Raw genomic sequence first — 20,303 nt, 5'->3', positions numbered from 1 at the left:
TTCTCTGGCCTCCATGACTCTAGGGTTTCATGATCCCCCCTATGGAGTGGGAGAAGGGTTGAAGGAAAAGGAAGAATTATGGCAGAGGAGATAGGAGTATGACTGCTGAATCACTATATTGATATTTCTTTTAGCCTCTAGTGCTGTGGTTAAGCTAGAAGGAAAAACCTGAAATTTTGGAATGGTAGCCCATACCAAACTTTGAAATCTCTTCTGTAACTACTTGTTAAAATGTTCTTTGAAAATTATTTCTTTTTCTTTTGTTTGTATATATGCTATATTTCACAATAAAAAACATTAAAATATTTCTTAAAGTGCTATTATCATAATTTGTGAAAGATGTATATTTGAATACTAGAAATGTAGGAAGCCATAGCCAGAATAAAAACCTTGATGAAAACTTAGAAAAAAAGAAAGTGTACATATTGTATGATTTCATTTATGTAGCATTCTTAAAAAGACAAAATTATGAAGTAACAGAGAATAGATTAGTGGTTATCAGAGTTTAGGGAAGGAGGTAAGATGTCCATTAAGAAGTTTTTTTGTAGCTATTATACTGTTTACCATTTGTGATGTGGATATACAAATCTATACGTTTGACAAACTTATAGAAGTATACACCAAAAAAGTCACTTTTATTGTATGATAATTTTTTTAAAAAAAGGTTAAGATTCTCTCCACTAAATGTAACATCTCAAAGAATGTGAAAATTTTTGCTGTAGTTATTGGTTAAATCTTTATAGTTTTCTAGCTACATTTATATTAAAACCTCTTCCTTGAATTAAAAAAAAATCCTTCAACTTTGGGATAAATTCTTCATGACTAAATATAAATTATAAAACATTAAGCCAACAAAATACTTTTTTTCCAACACTTCCTTGCAACTGGTGGGCTGTATTGTTGGCTAAGGTATTCTACTGTGACCAGCGTAGACACGAGACCCTCTGTGCCTCCTTCCCCTGGCTCTCCAACTGGTGTGATTCCAGGCACCACCCACACCACCCATACATCAAAATACCAGTAAGTTGTGGGTTGCAGGAATAACAGATTATCTTTAAATTATTTTTTTCTTACAGCAATGATACTCACTCTGCTTGTTGATCATTACAATTATGCACGCTCATAGCTCTTTTTAACGGAACAGGGTGAATTATACCAGAATATCCCAAGGAGATATGAATGAATGAAAATTCCACCTGCTAAGTGTCACACTCAATTGTGAGATAGAGTGAATTACCTCCCTTTTGGGTGTTTCATGAATATATGAGAAATATTTCCAAAAAAAAAATGTTGAGTCTCCCCTCCCCACCCCCAATATTCATTCATCCATAATCTGGCTTTTCTATGGTTCTTCTGATTAACAAGGCTCTGGATCCTACAGAGAACCTGAGGGATGAGGTCTCTGTCTGAAGCCTCCAGTTGAAACCAGAGTGGAAGCCATCCAGCAATCATCAATGAAAAGGTCAGACATCTAAACCATAATAACTTGAGTTTAGCGAGAAAGAAAGTAGTGCACTACATACATAAAATTGATAAGAAGACAAAATCGGGCTTCTTTCCACAGATAAATTGGGTAGTCAATTTTTAAAGTTTTTTATTTATTTCTAACACATCAGTATGTTGTGAATACTGTCATTTAATTTGTAGCCATCATAAAACTTTTCCAGAGTTAAAAACTGACATAATTGGATGCACGGGTGGTTCAGTGGTAGAATGCTCGCTTCCATGTGGGAGACCCAGGTTCAATTTCCGGACCATGCACTGCCCCTTCCACCCCAAAATTGACATAACTAAATTAGTTTGTCTTACATATTAAGTGTTAAATATTGCCTCTGAGGCATGCTTTTTTTAAGATCATTTATTTTTTTAAAGTATGCTGATTGTTCAAAACAGAAAACTATTCAAGAAGACTAGAAAAAAATCCTTCACTCTCACCCCTAGGTTTCTTTCCGTCCTCGCCCCCAAACCCCTCAACTCTCTACCACTTAAATGCTGGATAGTCCTCCAGGGAAAATGGACTATAGTATGGGTTTGGGGGGAGAAGAGGTGGGGTATTGGGAGCACGAAAGAAAAAAATAATGATTCTGCAAAGAAGGCGGATAAATGGTCGATTTCTTCAAAAGGCTGATGGTCCTTGAGAATCTGAGAAGGGAGAATAAAAATTCCAGGGAAAAGATACTAATTTTATTATCTCTGATTGGCAAATACGAAAAAGACTGACAGCATTTGGAGGTAACACAGGGGGCGGGCTGCTGTGTTAAGGGGAGGGGTAACTGAGGACTCAAGCGCCTTTATGACGCGATTTCACGTGACCAGGAGTCGACGTGTGCAGAAGTCCTTACAGTCCAGGGCCTGTTTGTCTGTAGCAGCTTCCTATTGCTGGAGAAAGAGCAAGTGCTCCGGATCTCCTCAGGTCAGCATGGAAGTGGGCGCTTCCTGGCGGAACATGGGGTCTAAGTGGCAGAGAACAGAAACTAAGTGAGGCTAGCATTGCTTTCCGTACCCTACTGTTCGCCAAAGTCCCATTTTGTGTGGGAAATTTGGGGTTGTTTGGGGGTGAGGATGGGGAGGGGGTAGGGTAGCCATTTGAGGGTCCTGCGAGAGAGACACTAAAACAAATTGGAAGTAACTTGCCTCTCCCACTCCCTGCTTGCAGGGAAACGGTGGGCACTGGGGCGGGGGCGGGGGGGGGCGGGGTTGCCGTAAGAGGAGTGAGTTTGGGGATGAGGACGTGAGTAACTTTAGACAGACAAAGCCCTAGAATCGTGAAAGAGACCCGTGATCCAGGTAATAGCCTGTTCACCAAGCACTCCTGTCCGTCTACAGGACTCTTGGTCTTTTGGGCGCGGCACAAATCGAGGTGAGGGAAGAGGGAGGAAAATCCCCTGGATCCCTGCAGGTCAGTGTAAGGGTGCAATTGCCACAGTTCCCCTGGGATGGGGTGGGAGTGTGGATATCCCCGAAGCATAGCCTGGGGTCGCCCCAGCCTCTCCTCTTCCGGATTAAGCACCAGAGGCCTATGCAGAGGCTGCAGCGGAAATGGGGGGCGGGGATGTGAGGCTGAAGAGGCGGGGAAGGGGGAGGGGATGCCGGAGACTAGATCAGCCTACTCAGGTAAGAGGCTGGAGTTTGCGGTGGCCTGAGACACCCCGAAGGGGTAGGAATGGTGGAGACCTGAGGCGAGGGAGGGGTTAATTGCTTCCGTACTGCTCCCATTTCAGTGCCAGGAGAGGCCTGTAGCAGGGCCTGCTGGGAAAATGTAGGCTGGAGCGGGAGGAGAGAAGATGGAGCTGGAGCAAAGGGGGAAGGAAAAAAAAGGGTGGGGTAAGGGAAGGGAGGTGGAGTCAGGGGAGGTATGAGCCTGAGACTCTAACCTCTGGTTGGAAAACTTCGACAGTTAGGAACTGAATTAGGAAAGGACAGTGGATATGTGAGCCTGTATCCTGGCTCTGCTCTGTTCGGCAGGCACCCAGTCGTTTTCTTTCCTTGTTTTCCAGGATTAATTTATTCAAAAACGAAAAAAATAGAAAAATACTCAACATGCAAAAATTTTGCGAAGAAAATGAAGGAAAGCCACAGAACACGTCAAAGGCTGAGGAAGACCGCCCTTTGGAAGATGCATCCCAGGAGGCAGAAGGAAATCCTCAACCTTACCGAGAAGGTGTAAACCAAGAACCCGAGGGAAACCTTAGAGGAGGGCTAGCTCAACCTGACCAGGGATTTAAAGAGGATACTCCCGTTAGGCATTTGGACCCTGAAGATATGATAAGAGGAGTAGATGAGTTGGAAAGGCTTAGGGAAGAGATAAGAAGAGTAAGAAATAAATTTGTGATGATGCATTGGAAGCAAAGGCATTCACGCAGCCGTCCTTATCCTGTGTGCTTTAGGCCTTGAATTATTTTTTGTCTCATATTAAAATCTGAAACCTGCTTTCTCTTTGTCAGCATTTTCTGATGTATCTTTGACATTCGTTTTACTTTTAATCTTCTGGCAGTATTTTGTTTTAGGTAGTTTCCTTCTAACCAGCACTTGTTGGATTTTTGTATTTTGACTCATTCTCCAAGTCTGTTTTTCTATTGGGTAGTTTCACACATATGCATGGGAAAATGTTTATTCATATTGTAAAATAAAACATAAGTTAGAAAACAGCATAGTAAGTATCAGCTTACATATGTAGGCTAAAATTCCAAATTGTGTTTGTATGTGTGTATGTATATACATATATCAATAACTTGACTGAATATTTCTATATGGTGTGAGTTTTTGGGTTTTTTTTTTTTTGCTTATATAAATTTTTAATGAAGATATTACTTGTGCCACACACACACACACACATAAAGAAATAAAAGGTTTTTTTTATAAGTAAGACTCAATCAAATAATTTGCAACCAGCTTATAAGGCTTGTGAGGGCACTTAAATTCTTGATGAAAGAACTATAAACAAAGAAATGTAAACCGCAATTTACCTCTAGATCTATTAGCCACAGAAATAAAACTCACAATTATTGCAGATACAGTCATTTTTAGACTCAGTCTTTTCATGGGGGATATATTTCCTTCACAGGGATTCTGTGGGGAAGAAATGAGGTAGTAACTGTGAGCTGTGCTTTGTAGACTCTTGTTTCTACCTCTGCATAAAGGATATCAACCCACTATAGAACCACTAATTATTTGAGTAAGGACCTGGCATGTCTTAGCCTCTGCCCGTGAACAACTCCAGTGAGCTGGGAGGTGGGGTCTTCTATGCCATTCCTCTGCAGTTGAGCCCTGCCATACCTGCTAGGCATTGTTATTTCTTCTGATTCCATTTGTCTGCTTACCTCCACCACTGCTGATGCACCAGGGTCCTTACATGCCAAAACCTCACTGAGTTCCTTGGAGTCTCCAGTTGGCCTAACTCCCCATACAGTCTTCGAAAGCCTCTCTCTGCTTTTTAGTGACACTTAACAAAGGTGGGTACTGCTCCAGAGTTGCTTGGCTACAATGTTTTAGCAGTTCTTAACAAAACAGCCCTTTCCATTTTCAAACACAAGACCCTCTCCGTAGGACTCAGATGTAATTGAATTACAGGTTTGAGTGAAAGCCATCATGCTGTAGACAGAGTTGCTGCCCTAGGTCAAAGGAATAAGGTTTTGACTTGCTTCTCTTATAAAGTGATCTCTCCTTGAAGGCTCCTGGCAGCCCTGACTTACTTTTCAGAAGACTTGGGATGCTTGTGTGAAGTGCACAAGATAAAATAGGGAACATATATAAGAAAACAGTCGCCTTCTCCATCTTCCCTGCTCCCCCACCCCATCCCAACCTGAAATGTATAGGAAAATGTCTTGCTAAGGCATTAAGTACATTGTAAATGTACTTGATACAGAGTGGCTACCATGTAAAAGTTAAGGAGTATCTTTTCTCCTCCTGATAGAAGGAGGAGATATCCCCACATAGTTGTAAGCGTTTTAACTGATTACATAGTGCTTTAATATTTGCTTTTTAATTTATTATTACTAATGAGCCTGAAGGTTTTGTCCAGATTCTATTACTAACTGAAAAATCCTCCATAATTTTTTTCATTCCTCTAGAGTTATGACAGGCAGTGGAATGCATTGTATCCCAAATGTTTTATCAAATCTTACATAATCTACATCAAAATCACCTGAGGGGTATTTTTTAAATACTTATTTCAGGGCCCCACCTAAAACCCATTAATACACTCTGTATAGGTGGGCTGGAAAAATATAGTTAAAAAGCTCTTCCAGGTGCTTTTTATAATAATGTACATACTGAAGCATTAAAATATGAACCATAAAAAATTAGAAATATTGGTGAATGCTTATGGAAATTCAGGTAGTAGAAGGCCTATACAATCATTTGTTTTTTAAAGTATTACCTTCTATAGGAAAAGGCAAATTTATAACATTTAAAAGATTCTTTTTAACAAAAACAAGGGCCTAGGGAGGAAATGTAATACCAGATGCATTTTTTTTTAACCAAACACCATGTAGGGCTACATTCTCTCCTTCCAATATGAGTAAAAATAATCAGAAATAAATTCAAAGTTCTCCTTTCATAATCAACTCACTATATGGTGAGACAGCCCTGTGCCCTTGGCTTTTTGTTTTCTCTGTGATACTATTTTGGGAGCTCATCATGTCTCCAGATCATCCTTCCAGCTTATGACAGAGTAATGGATGCTCTTTAGGCTGGAATTCTAAGTGGAGTGAAATAAGATTCCATGATGTTCACTGTGCCAGCTTTACAAAACAGGATAAATTCATCCCCCTGGCACTAGAGGGATGGGGCTTAAGCAGTAGGCACCAAACCCTCCTAAGCTGATGGTCAACTTGTCCTGGAGAAGGAGGGCTAGCCCCACTGCAGCTCAGAATAGTATATCTTTGCCTTTTTCTCTTTTTCTTTTGGGGGACTTTTCACATGGGAGGAGATAAAACCTAAAGCTTCATAACTGGAAACCTTGGTTGTGATAGTCTTTCACCAAGCAGTTGTCTGAACTGGGTCTCACCAGAAATTTGGGGTTAAAGCAAAGGGACTGATCCCTCTTAGAGTCCAATGAAGTAGCCCCAAATGCAGTTGAAACAGAGATGGATTAGACTGCAGACTAGACCTCTGCCTATCCCTCCTCTACCTGTCTTGCTCAGACTCTCAAAAGGGCCTCAGTTGTGGCCTGGCCTGTATTGTTACTTATGTGATGGTCAGTTTTGTTTCTGCCTGGTTCAGTAGTTTTGATGGTCAGTTTAGCAAAGGCCCACAAGTAAAGGAGACCCCAGGCACAGGGAGCTTGTAAAGGCATGTGGTCCTACAATTCTGAAAAAAAAGGGGTATCACCTCCTGTCTGAACAACCACATGCACTTCAGGCCCAGACTGCAACATGTGAATTGGTATGAAGATGTCTTTTTAAGGCATTGATGATGAAGGATGATTCTACTGTGAGCCTTTCTCTTCAGGTCTGTCATCTGAGAAACCGTTACCAGCAACTTAAAGGATTGGTTGGATAATAATTTGGAGACAAAATTCAAATCTTTGGGTTCAAGAAAACAAAGTAAAGATTGTGGCCTTGGAGTCAGATAAACCTGGGCTCCAATCTGGGTTCTTCCCCTTGCTGGTATGTAACCCTGCATAAATAACTTATTCTCTTTGCTTCAGTTCAGTCACCTATATAAAGAGGATAATGACACCCATCTCAGAATTACTTGTCAGAATTAAAGGAGTTGAAAATAAGAAGCCCAAACAATGCAGTTTCCTGGGTACCACTACCCTTCCAAATTCAAAGTCCATCCTCTTTCCTCTCACCTACTCACTTGATGACCAGGCCATTCATATGCTCGCCAGACATAAACATAAGAGATCAAGTAGAATGCTTCTTCTCAATCACCAATACCACGATCATCATTGCTGATATCTTTATCATAATCATCACCATCGTCATCATCATGAAGAAGTGCTGTCGCATGAATACTCTTGGATTCCTGTTGGGCACAAGTTACATACTATAAAGGTTTAAAATAAATGATTGCCATGCCCTGGAAACCTACCATCTAAGAGAATGGACCTGGGATCCACAGAAAAGTTAAAGAAGGGACAGGAGAGCGACTGAGGCAGTGATTCAAGACCTAGGAGAGCCTTCTGTACCACATGGGGCATCCCTGGTTGCAGAGGCTAAGGAACTGAAAGGTAGAGGGCTGGAGCCTGGCACGGAGGCATGGAGGCCGTGGGAGTTCACGGATGGGAGCCCAGACTAGAAAGTAATCCAGGCCGCGTTCCTTGGGCACACTACCCTCACCAGTGCAGCCTCATTACCGGCGACTCACCCCATATCCCATGCACCCGAACCCCATCACCCACTCCCATTCCCTGCACTCCAGGAGCCCCCACCCCACCAGCTCCCACTGCACATGCCTGCCCCCCATCCCCACCCCAAGTGCAGTTCAACTCACCTCTCCTACACCCCTCCAGAGCACTACCTCCCCCTCCCTATTCCTTGAGGCTGTTGCCAGTGCATAAAGACTGTGGCACTAATCTCATACCTAGGCTACCCCTGCCCACCTGCCCATAGTGTCACATAGCCTCACACTCTCCCCACGCTCTGCGCATCAGTTTAAGGCACTCCTAGGCTCATGCATGTGCACAGGCCCCCAATCACGTTATTCAGCTCTGGGAGTCGTACTTTACAGCAGTCCTAGAACCGCGCATGTGCACGGCCCTCAGCCTCACTTCCCAGCTCTGAGAAAGTCCCAACCTGCGCAGCTAGGTCACATCTGCCCCCATTCCATGAAGGCATAATGCTGACCTGCTGCTACAGCTCTCGCATGCTCACAAAAGGACCCGTGACTTACAGCAGTGCACACCAGGGTTACGCCTCCCCATACTGATGCACCTGCATACCTGCATCCTCCCTGGCCGCTGGGCACCCACATTCACAACCATCAGCGTAACATCCCCAACCTGTGCCAATACCTGCCCTGAAACAAATCACTGCGCTGAGTCCCCAGCCCATACCCTGCTCCCTGCTGTACAACCGTCCCGCAAACACAAGGCCTTAGACTACTGAAAGAAATAAAATCCCAAATTAAATTAAGCAAGATCTTTACATGCGATGAAGAAGCAGAAGATCACTAAGCACATCACAGTGCAGACAAATATAGCCCTGCCTAATGACCAAATTAAAACACCAGAGGAGACCCAGATGTTGGAACAACTCATCAAAGATGTCCATACAATTCTACTTAATAAAATAAGTGGGATAGCAAATAACATAAAGGAGATCAAGAAGACAGTAAATGAGCATAAAGAGGAATTTGGAAGAATAAATAGAAAAATAGCAGATATCACAGAGATTCAAGACTCTGTGGACCAAATAAGAAACATACTAGAGGCAAATAACACCAGATTTGAAGAGACAGAAGAAAGAATAAGTGATATAGAAAACAGGATAACTGACTTCAAAGACTCAAAACAACAAATGACAAAAAAAAAAGATAGAAAAAAAATTGAATTGGATCTCAGGGAAAGGATAGACAGAACAAACCACGCAAATATAAGAATCATTAGGTCCCAGGAGGAGAAGAGAAGAGTAAAGGGCAAGGGAGAGTAGTTAAGGATATAATGGGGGGAAACTTCCCAACCCTCATAAAGGACATAAATATATAAGTCAAATAAGCCCAAAGAACTCCAAACAGAATAAATCCAAATAGAGCTTTCCCAAGGCACATACTAATCAGTCTGTTAAATGTTGAAGAGAAGCAGAAAATCCTGAAAACAGCAAGAGAAAAACAATCTTACTACACAAAAGGGAAACCAAATAAGACTGAGTTCAGACTACTCAAGTAGCATCTTGGAGGTGAGAAGGCAGTGGCATGATAAATTCAAGATCCTGAAAGAGAAAGACTTCCAGCCAAGTATTCTGTACCCAACCAAACTGCCATTCAAAACTGAGTGAGAGATTAAAGTCTTCACAGATGAAGAAGTCTGGAAAGAATTTGTCAACAAGAGACCAGCCCTATAAGAAATACTAAAAGGAATTCTTCAGACTGAAAAAAAAGACAGGAGAGGGAGGTCTGGAGGAGGGCACAGAATTGAAGCGTACCATTAAGGGTAATTTAAATAATACAAAGAGAAAGAAGGAAAAGAATATATAGATCTGACAAATAAAACAAAAAAAGTAAGATGGTGGAATCTAGAAATGCCTTTTCAGTAATAACTTAGAATGTTAACAGACTAAATTTACCAATTAAAAGATACAGATAGGCAGATTGGATTAAGAAACATAATCCAGATATATTCTGCTTACAAAAGACTCATCTCAGACATGAGAATACAAATAAATTGAAAGTGAAAGGATGGAAAAAGATTTTCCACGCAAGTTGTAACCAAAAGAAAGCAGGGGTAGATATACTAATATCGGACAAAATAGACTTTAAATGTAAAGTTATCATAAGAGACAAAGAAGGACACTATATGCTAATTAAACAATCAATTCACCAAGAAGACATAACAATCATAAATGTTTATGCTCCCAATCAAGGAGCTGCAAAGTACATGAAATAGACATTGGCAAAACTGAAGGGAATGATATATGTTTCAACAATAATAGTAGGAGACTTCAATACACCACTGTCCTCTAAAGCTAGAACAACCAGACAGAAGATTAGCAAGGAAATAGAGAAGTTAATGACTTAATAAACGATTTAGACCTAACAGACATATATAGGTCATTGCACCCCAAAGTACAAAGTTATACATTTTTCTCTAGTGCTCATGGAACATTCTCTAGGATAGATCATATGCTGGGGCACAAAACAGGTCTTTATAGATTTAAAACCATTGAAGTTATTCATAGCACTTTCTCTGATCACAATGGGATGAAGCTGGATCTCAATAACCACCAAAGAACGAGAATATTGACAAATATATGGAGATTAAATAACAAACTCTTAAACAACCAGTGGACCAAAGAAGAAATTGTTAGAGAAATCAATAGATATCTGTAGATGAATGAAAATGAGAATACAGCTTATCAGAACTTATAGGATGTGGCAAAGGCTGTGCTGAGATGGAAATTTATTGCCCTAAATGCCTGTATTCAAAAACAAGAAAGAGCAAAAATCTAGGACTTAACAGCACACCTGGAGGAACTCGAGAAAGAACAATAAACTAACCCCAAAGCAAATAGAAGAAGAGAAATAACAAAGATTAAAGCAGAGATCAATGAATGGGAGAATAAAAGAATGATAGAAAGAATCAATAAACCAAAAGTTGGTTCTTTGAGAAAATCAATAAAATTAATCAGTCACTAGAAAAACTGACAAAAAAAAGAGAGAGGGGATGCAAATAAACAAAATCAGAAATGAGAAGGGGTGTGTTACCACAGGATACTATGAACAACTATATACCAACTAGACAACTTAGATGAAATGTACAAATTCCAGGAGACACACAAGCTAAACTGACTCAGGAAGAAATAGAGGATCTCAACAAACGAATCACAAATAAAGAGATACAATCAGTCATCGAAAATCTTCCTACAAAGAAAAGTCCAGAGCCAGATAGCTTCACAGGGGAATTTTATCAAACATTCCAAAAAGAACTAACACCAGTCCCACTAAACTTTTGCAAAAAGTTGAGGTAAAAGGAACTCTACCTAACTCATTTTATGAAGCTAATACCATTTTAATACCAAAACCGGGTAAAGATGCTAAAAGAAAGGAAAATTACAGACCAGTCCCCCAAATCAACATAGATGCAAAAATTCTCAATAAAATAATAGCAAATTGAATCCAACAACACAATAAAAGAATTATACACCATGACCAAGTGGAATTTATACAAGGAATGCAAGGATGGTTCAAAATAAGAAAATCAATTAATGTAATAAAGCACATTAACAAATCGAAAGGGAAAAATCACATGATCATCTTGATTGATGCTGGAAAAGCATTCAACAAAATTCAGCATCATTTTCTGATAAAAACACTCCAAAATAAAAGAATCAAAGGGAACCAAGTCAATATGATAAAGGGAATATATGAAAGACCGGTAGCCAGCATTGTACCCAATGGAGAGAGACTGATGCTTTCCCCCTAAGAGCAGGAACAAGACAAAGATGTCAACTCTCACCACTATTATTCAACATTGTGCTAGAAGTTCTAGCTAGAGCAATCAGGCAGGACAAAGAAATAAAAGGTATCCAAAGGAAGAAGGAAAACTCTCATTATTTGCAGATGATGTGATTCTGTACTTGGAAGATCCTGCAAAATCTACAGCAAAGTTACTTGAGCTAATAAGCAAGTTCAGCAAGGTGGCAATATAAAATTAATGTGCAAAAATCAACAACATTTCTTTACAGAAGCAATGACCTAGATAAGGAGTCAATTAAGAAAAACATTTCATTCAAAATAGCAACTAAAAGAACCAAGTACTTAGAAATGAACTTAACTAGGAACGTAAAGGACATGTACACAGAAAACTACATAACGTTGCCAGAACAAATCAAAAGAGATCACAATAGGTGGAAAGACATTCTCTGCTCATGGATAAGAAAGCTAAATATAGTTAAGATGTCAATTCTCCCCAAACTGATCTACAGATTCAACACAGTACCAATCAAAATTCCAACAACATACTTTGAAGATTTGGAAAAGCTAATTACCTAATTCGTCTGGAAGGGAAAGAGACCCTGAATAGCTGAAAGCATCCTAAAAAGAACGAAGTGGTAGGATTAACACTCTCTGACTTTAAAACCTATTATAAAGTCACAGTGGTCAAAACAGCATGGTACTGGCACAAAGACAGAAGTATTGACCAAAGGAATCAAATCAAGAATGCAATAATAAACCCCCAAATCAGTGGTCAACTGATTTTTGACAAGGACCCCAAATCCACTCAACTGGGATAAAATACTGTTTCCAATAAATGGGCATGGGAAAAGTGGATATCAATAGCCAAGAAAATCAAAGAGGACCCCTATCTTACACCCAAAACAAAAATTAACTCAAAGTGGATCAAACGCCAAAATATGGGAAGCAGCACCATAAAGCTTCTAGAAGAAAATGTAGGGAAACATCTTCAAGACTTTGTAACAGGAGGTAGATTTCTAAACTTTACATCCAAAGCACAAGCAACAAAAGAAAAACTAGATAAATGGGAACTCCTCAAAATCAAATTCTTCTGCACATCAAGAGACTTTTTCAAAAAGGTGAAGAGACAACCAACTCAATGGGAGAAAATATTTGGAAATCACATATTGGACAAAAGTTTGAATTCCTGTATATACAAAGAAATCATACAACTCAACAACAAAAGAACAAACAACCCAATTATAAAATGCGATAAAGACATGAATAAGCATTTTTCTGAAGAGCAAATACAAATGGTTCCAAAGCACATGAAGAGATGCTCATTTTCATTGGCTATAACAGAAATGCAGATCAAGACTACAATGAGATACCAACTTACACCTAAAAGAATGGCTGCTATTAAATAAACAGGAAACTATACATGTTGGAGAGGATATAGAGAAACTGGGACACTTATGCACTGCTGGTGGAAATGTATAATGGTGCAGCCACTATGAAAGACTGTTTAGCGGTTCCTTAGGAAATTAAGTATCGAGTTGCCTTATTACCCAGCAATAGCACTACTTGGTATATACCCAGAAGAGCTGAAAGCAGTGACACAAACAGACATTTGCAAAACAGTGTTCATAGCAGCATTATTCACAATTACCAAAAGATGGAAACATACCAAATGCCCATCGACACACGAGTGGATCAACAAATATGGTATATACATATGATGAAATATTATGTAGCAGTAAGACAAAATGACGTCCTAAAACACATGACAAGATGGATGAGCCTTGAGGACATAATGCGGAGTAAAATTAGCCAGACACAAAACGATAGATATTTTATGATTCCACTTTCATGAACAGCATAAAGGTGTAATCAGAGGCTTATAATACAGAATATAGGGGACTTAGAAATACATAGAAGCTAAAGATGGGTGAACCATTAGCTAATGAGGTTGAACTCCAATGTAAGGGAATAGATAGAAGTGAAGGTGATTCTCTAGTGGGTCTATAAGTAATAATACCATATTGAAGATGAACAAGATTGAAAGGGGTTGTATAGACCTACATGTCCCACTGATTAACACTAAAAATATGAATTAGTTCTCACAAGAATTACTTCAAAGATATGACTCTTGTACAAACACTGTTTAAGTCCAGGGTACAGAGGGAAAACTGCTATTGCATGCTATGAGCTATGTTCAAAAGGAAACCATCAGTACTACCACAGCAACAGCAGAGGTAAATAATGGGGTGAGGGACAAGAGTTAAGAGGAGGTTTAGATTTCTTATTTGGTAAGGGTGTGTTTACTGGTTTTCTTTCTCGTGGGAACAGTAAAATTATCCAAAATTGAGACTGTTGATGGATGGTGGACTTTGGGCCCTGCACATGATCCCCAATGAATGTGGGTGGCTGAAGGATGCACTGACGGAGAAGTAGATTAGTGAATGATGGTGTATACTTATGAACGAAGGTTGTGCTGCTTTGAAATGGAATAAATTCGTGAGGCATGCAACGATGTGAACGAACATGTGGGATATTTGGTGAGACAAAATAAGCCAAAAAAAAGAACACGAATGGTATGGTCACCCTTAGGAAATGCTTATAATAAAACAGGGGCCTAGATAGTAAACTTTTAGAGCAGATACATTAAGTCCGGAGTGGTTATTATTATTTCCGGATTTTGAGAAGCTGTTTTATATATGTAACCTGATATTTAGAGATAAAAACGAAGCCGAACAGATTGGGGTAAAAGTAATTCAGATCATAGGGTTAAGGAAGACAGTGTCTATATTTTAGAACCACGCATAGTCTTTGAGACCAATGGAAGAAAGGTTTATTTGGTCTGGAATTGAAATTATCTGTAGTGCATAATCTAATTCTACCTATCTGTATAGCTCATTTGAACAATTGAAACACAAGGAGCGCAGAATAAGAAAGAGGTCCTTTAGTCCTGTATAGATTATTGTAATGTCTGGATGCATCATAGAGTATATTAAGCAGGTAATCAAAAAGTATTGGCAAAGTTCCCTGAGGAATGGTAGAAAAAATATGGAACTATTAAACCTTACCATCAAGGAATCCCCTGATACTATGTCAAACTTTAGGGACACCCAAATCAATAGGCCATGCTCTCAATCATGAGGCTTACTCTTGTGAAGCTTAAGTAGGTATGGAGAAGCTTAGACTACCTATAAGCATGCTTAAGATTTATTTCTGGAGGACCTCTGTGGTTCCTCAGATGCGTCCTCACTTTCTCTAAGCCCAACTCTGCAAGTGAAATCATTGCCCTCCCCCCTACATGGGACAAGACGTCCAGGGATGAAAGTCTCTCTGGCGACATGGGAACTGACTCCCAGGGATGAATCCAGACCTGGCACCATGGATCATCAATTCTATCCTAACCAAAAGGTGGAAAAGAAGTGCAATTAATTATCAGTGGCAAGGAGAGTTCAAATAAAGTCGAGAGGCTACTCTAGAGGTTGCTCTTATGCAAGCTTCAGTTAGATCTTGCTACCTATCATAACCTGCCAACCCCCAACCAGGACCATTCCAGCCAATCTTAAAGAACACCTAGGGCAATATACAAGATTCCACAAGCGTTCCAGGCACTAGAGTAACTTTCCAGAAACCTACAACCTCCAGATGGGTCCCTGTTCCAGACAAGTCCTGAAACCTAGCCTTGCCTCTCCAGAACGTCAGATAGTTTCATCTCCCTAACCCATATTCATGACAGACACTTCCAGTATCAAAAATTTAAAATTGCCATAGCCCAAACAACCCTAAAGAGAGGTATGTAAAGATCAAAGGTGATGATGGAATTATACATAGAAGAAAGGACTTAACAAATGAATATGAATGCTGAATCATTAAATTGATATCTCTTTTAGTCTCCAGTATTTTAGAGCAGCTAGAAGTAAAAACCTAAAATTGTGAAACTCTAACCCATACCAAACTCTGAAATCTGTTCTACAACTAATTGTGGTGCTGTGCTTTGAAATTTATTGCTTTTATATGTATATGCCATTTTTCACACAAAAAAAGAAAAAAGTCCATTGTGATGATAAAAGAAATATTTATTCTTTCTAACCTCCTATATTCTGGAGCAGCTAGAAGGAAAAATATGAGAAGATCATATGGTAGCCCTTGATAAACTCTGGGATCTGTCCTGTAACTACTTATTGAAGAGTGCTTTGAAAACTATTGCTTTTTCATTTCTTTGTTTTGCATATATGTTATACTATACAATAAAAAAAGCTTAAAAAAAAAAGAGAGAGAGTGGACCTGGCAAAATGGGAATGCTCTGACTAGACCTGGATTCTCTCCTTATAAGAAGTTTGAAACCAAATTGGTTTGCTCACCTGTAAAATGAGTATAACTATATGTAATTCAAAAATCTATTGTGTGAAATAATGGTAGAAACCCATATGAAATGCCCGGCATAATAATAGGCCTTTAGAGAATGTTAGAGCCCCCACCATCATTATTATCATCACATCATCACCATCATCATCATCAGGAGTGATGTTAATACTCAAATAGGAACTATGAGTTTCCTTGGCTCCACGCCCCTTCTAAAGCCAAAGCCCATGCTTTCCTTTCATCCAAGCTTTTCCCTTCCACAAAAGAGGCGACTTCTCCACAAACTGAATAGAATAACTGTCATTTGTTTGGTATTATAAAGCAATGACTGAATTTTATAAACATTTATATTTGATGTGTACTCTGGTGCCATTTCTGTATTGTAAGATGAGAAAATCTCCTCTCCATATTTCCATTTAATTTAGTTTCCTGCTGAAAATTTTGAAATCATGGGAAAATTATTACTGTCATGATTACAAAACATGATGTAAAAATATATAATTAGCTTAGGAAGCTGTTCCTAATATACTGTTTCATGAAAAAGCCAATTGCAGAATACACACACACAGACAGGTTAATGAAAAATATCAACATATTAAAAGTGTATGATGAATTATTATAAAGTACAGTAATACTTTATAGCTTCCTCTTTATCTTTCTCTTATTTCTAGTTTTAATTTTTTCAATGAACAAGTGAAGCTTGTGTAATTTTTAAAAAAATCATAAAGGTGAAAAATTATAATTCCGTTTCTCCCTTTTCTTTAGCTGAGATGCAGGCTGTTGGCTATTCTAGTTCCTCATTGTCTTTGTGTTCTATCTTCTGAGAAGAACCTGGTATAAATGTCTGACCTATGTGGGTCCTCCTGATAAGCTTCTTTCTAGGCTCCCTCCTTGCCCCTCTCCCTTGTCAGCAAAGTTCATGCTGTAGTTCTCTCTTTGGTCACAAGGTGGCATTTCATATCTACTTTCTAAATATTCTCCAATAATAAAATAGTAGTAACATTACATTCATTATGAAACTCTGGTTCCAAATTCTGTTTTAAAAATTCACAGGTATAAAAAGTACAGGAAGGATATATCCTCAACTGCATTTGCTAGAGATGTCCAAACTTGCGTTTCATTTATTTATTCATTCAACAAACATCTTCTGAATGCCTACCATGTGTCAGATGGTGCTAGCCAAAATACATTTACCTACCCAGGACTTCTCTTCTGAGACCCTTTGTTCAAGTGCTTGCTGGAATTCTCCACTTGGACCAAGATAAATGTTATTATCCAACCATATAGGCAAGACCCTGCATAAACACATGGATCATCACTTTTAGCAAATCTGTCCCTGAATCTTGGAGCCTAACTATACAAAGTAGAGGCAATATGAAGTATCAAGGAAAACATTGGTTTTACAGTCAGAAAATCTTGTATCAAAATAGTTATTTGCTTATTTTGGAAGTCTTGTAATTGATCAAGTGGGATCATAGTAACCCAGGAAATGGACTAATAATATGAGGTTTCACCCATGGATGTCATGTCCCATGTAGTGGGGAGGGCAATCGTTTCATTTACAGAGTTGGGTTTAGAGAGACTGAGGCCACATCTGAGCAACAACAGAGGTCCTCCAGAAGTAACTCTTAGGCATTCCTCTAGGTAGGCTAAGCTTCTCTGCTATATACATAAGCTTCACAAAAACAAGCCTCAAGATCAAGAGCTTGGCCTATTGATTTGGGCGTCCTATTGTTTGACACAATATCAAGGGTTTCCCTGGTGGTAATGTTTGATACTTTCATGTTTTCTCTCCCATTGCTCAAGGGACTTTGTCAGTACTTTTTCATTATCTGCCTAATATACCCTGGGATGTATCCAGGTATTACATTAAGCTATACAGGGTTAAAGGCTCTCATTCTTATTCTGGGCGCCTTGTGTTTCAGTTGTTTATATGATCTATCCAGACAGGTGGAGTTAGATTATGTGCTACAGAAAATTTAGTTTCTGGACAAAATAAACTTTTTGGTCTCAAAATGTAGGTGAAGTTCTAAAAATACAGACAATGCCTTTCTTACCCCCATATTCTGAATTATCTTAATCCCAACTTGGTCAGCTTTATTCTTACCTCTAAATACCAGATTATACATACATAAAAACAGTTTCTCAAAACCCAGAAATAACAATTATCACTCCAGACTAAATGTGACTGCTATAAGAGCTTGCAATCTAGGCCCCAGTTTTCTTATAAGCATTTTCTAAATGAGACCATACAATATTTGCTCCTTTGTTTCTGGCTTATTTTGCTTCATAAATGCCCCACAGGTTCATTCACATCGTCGCATGTTTCACAACTTCATTCCTTTTTGTAGCAGCACAGTGTTCAATCATTTGTATCCACCACTGTTTGCCAATCTGCTTTTCAGTCAGCACATCTTTCAGCCACCTCCATCTACTGGGCCTAGATTTACATTATCTTTTAAAAATTGAGGTAAATTTTTCTCCAGTAGAAAAAGTGGTTGAGTGAAAACCTAACATCAAGGTTGAGAAATTTGGTGATATGCAAGTACACGGTGCTAGGTTACAGAAACACCTTTAAAGGAACACAAAGACAGGGACAGCAACCTAAACTCTGCTTCTGGAAATGGTATAAGAAATTGTTCCACATTCCAGCTGGCTGGGACAGACCACCACACGTCATCAAGATTTTTTTTGTGTGGGAGTTAAAACAGCAAAATGTATGCACCATGGACATGATCAGATTCCTTTGGGAGGAAACTAAGACTGTTAATGAACAGAGAGTTTGAGAGCTTGAAAACAATAAATATCCAATGAAGAGGAACTGAGAACTTAGGATGTTACAAGAAAAAGGATAATATAGTTTAGTAAAAAAAAAAAAAAGCCTAATTTGTTGTATCAGAACTTGATGTGGAAATACTATGTAAGCAGCTTGGCCAGGAAAGACTTTATTAAAGAGAGAGAGAGAGAGAGAGAGAGAGAGAGAGAGAGAGACTGTATCACAGAGACTAAGATTGGCCCTGCTTCATTCAACTACCATCCAGTTTGGGGTGAAAACAGTGCTCAGGAGTCCCAGAGTAAGTGTTCAGAGAGTGAGTGGAAGGAATGGAGTAACTGATAGCATCCTCATGTCCTGAGGATGTAGACAGGATGGGAGTAGAGCAAACAGAATTCAAACCAATACTAAGCTAATCTGTATTTACATAAGGACCAAAGGTGAAACTGAACTCAGAGTAGAAATATATCACAGCTATAGCATAGTAGCCGCTCAGGGCATAAAATTGCACCAAAGTGCCACATTTTCCTCAATCTTCTAAATATTCTACAAGTGGAGTTCATCTCCAATAACAGCTAAAAGTTAATATGAGAATACATGAAAATGTTCTTTACAAGCCAGTTCCTCTTTATTTGAAAAATTCAGTGGCTTTTCAGAAAGAGGATTTCCCCCAAGAAATACAGACTTCGTGGTGCTCTTTGAGGATAAAACGACTGAATGTGATGTCTTCCTATGTGGTATTCTGGATTCATCCTCTTATAGACAAAGACAACACTTGGTGTAGGGAGCCCAGAAGAGATGTTGTTTCAGTAGTTTAAGAGAAGTATAATGAACAGGTTTTGGTGATTGACTGGATGTGGACACCGAGAAAGAAAGTCTGTCTAGGGGAACTGTTTAAATCCTGGTGTCATTAATTTAGATAGAGAATCCAGAGTTGGGGTTTTAGGCATGGAAAGAAAAGGACTGACAGAGACATGTTTAGTCTGTGGTGGTACATTTAGGTGGAAGAAAACAAAAGTAAGTTGGATAAAGGAATATAGAGCTCAAAAGAGAGATATATGCTGGAGAGACAGATTTGGAAGTCATTGGTTAGAAGATAGTGAACATCATGAGATTATTTGAACATTGTGGAAGGCTGAAAAGTGACCCCCAAAGATAGCTATGTACTAATCTCTAGAACCTGTGAATATTACTTTGTACAGCAAATGTGACTTTACAGATGTAAATAAGTTAAGGATCTTGAGATGGTGACGTGTGCTGGTTTGAAACTGTTATGTGCCCTGGAAACGCCATGTTCTCTTAATCCTGATCCAATTTTACGGGGACAATCCTGATTCAATATTGTAGGGTGGGACCTCTTGATTGGATTGCTTCCATGGAGATGTGACACACCCAGTTGTCTGTGGGACCTTTTGATTAGATGGCAACTTGACCCCCGCCCATTCAAAGTGGATCTTAGTTTACTGGAGTCACAATTCACAGAGACAGAATCAGGTCAGAGCCAATATAGATGCAGACATTTGGGATCGCTTGGAGTGCCGACACTGATGCTTTGATAGCCAATAGGAGAAAGCTTAGATGCAGACGTTTGGAA

General features: G+C 39.2%; 1 protein-coding gene across 2 annotated transcripts; it reads left to right on the top strand.

Moving 5' to 3' along the window:
* Nucleotides 1–2,305: 2,305 nt before the first annotated feature.
* On the top strand, nt 2,306–3,930 carry TCEAL8 (transcription elongation factor A like 8). Of its 2 annotated transcripts, XM_077146259.1 has the most exons (3): nt 2,306–2,413; nt 2,827–2,899; nt 3,498–3,930. In XM_077146259.1, the coding sequence occupies exon 3, from the start codon at nt 3,541–3,543 to the stop codon at nt 3,892–3,894; it is 354 nt and encodes a 117-aa protein (XP_077002374.1). In that variant the 5' UTR covers nt 2,306–2,413; nt 2,827–2,899; nt 3,498–3,540; the 3' UTR covers nt 3,895–3,930. The 2 variants fall into 2 exon arrangements, with proteins under 2 accessions (XP_077002374.1, XP_077002375.1); XM_077146260.1 differs by lacking the exon at nt 2,827–2,899 and having other exon boundaries at nt 2,312–2,413.
* Nucleotides 3,931–20,303: the final 16,373 nt, after the last annotated feature.

This window comes from Tamandua tetradactyla, chromosome X, assembly GCF_023851605.1.
Source record: "Tamandua tetradactyla isolate mTamTet1 chromosome X, mTamTet1.pri, whole genome shotgun sequence".
Lineage (NCBI taxonomy): Eukaryota > Metazoa > Chordata > Mammalia > Pilosa > Myrmecophagidae > Tamandua > Tamandua tetradactyla.
This window is presented reverse-complemented; position numbering and strand designations above follow the sequence as displayed.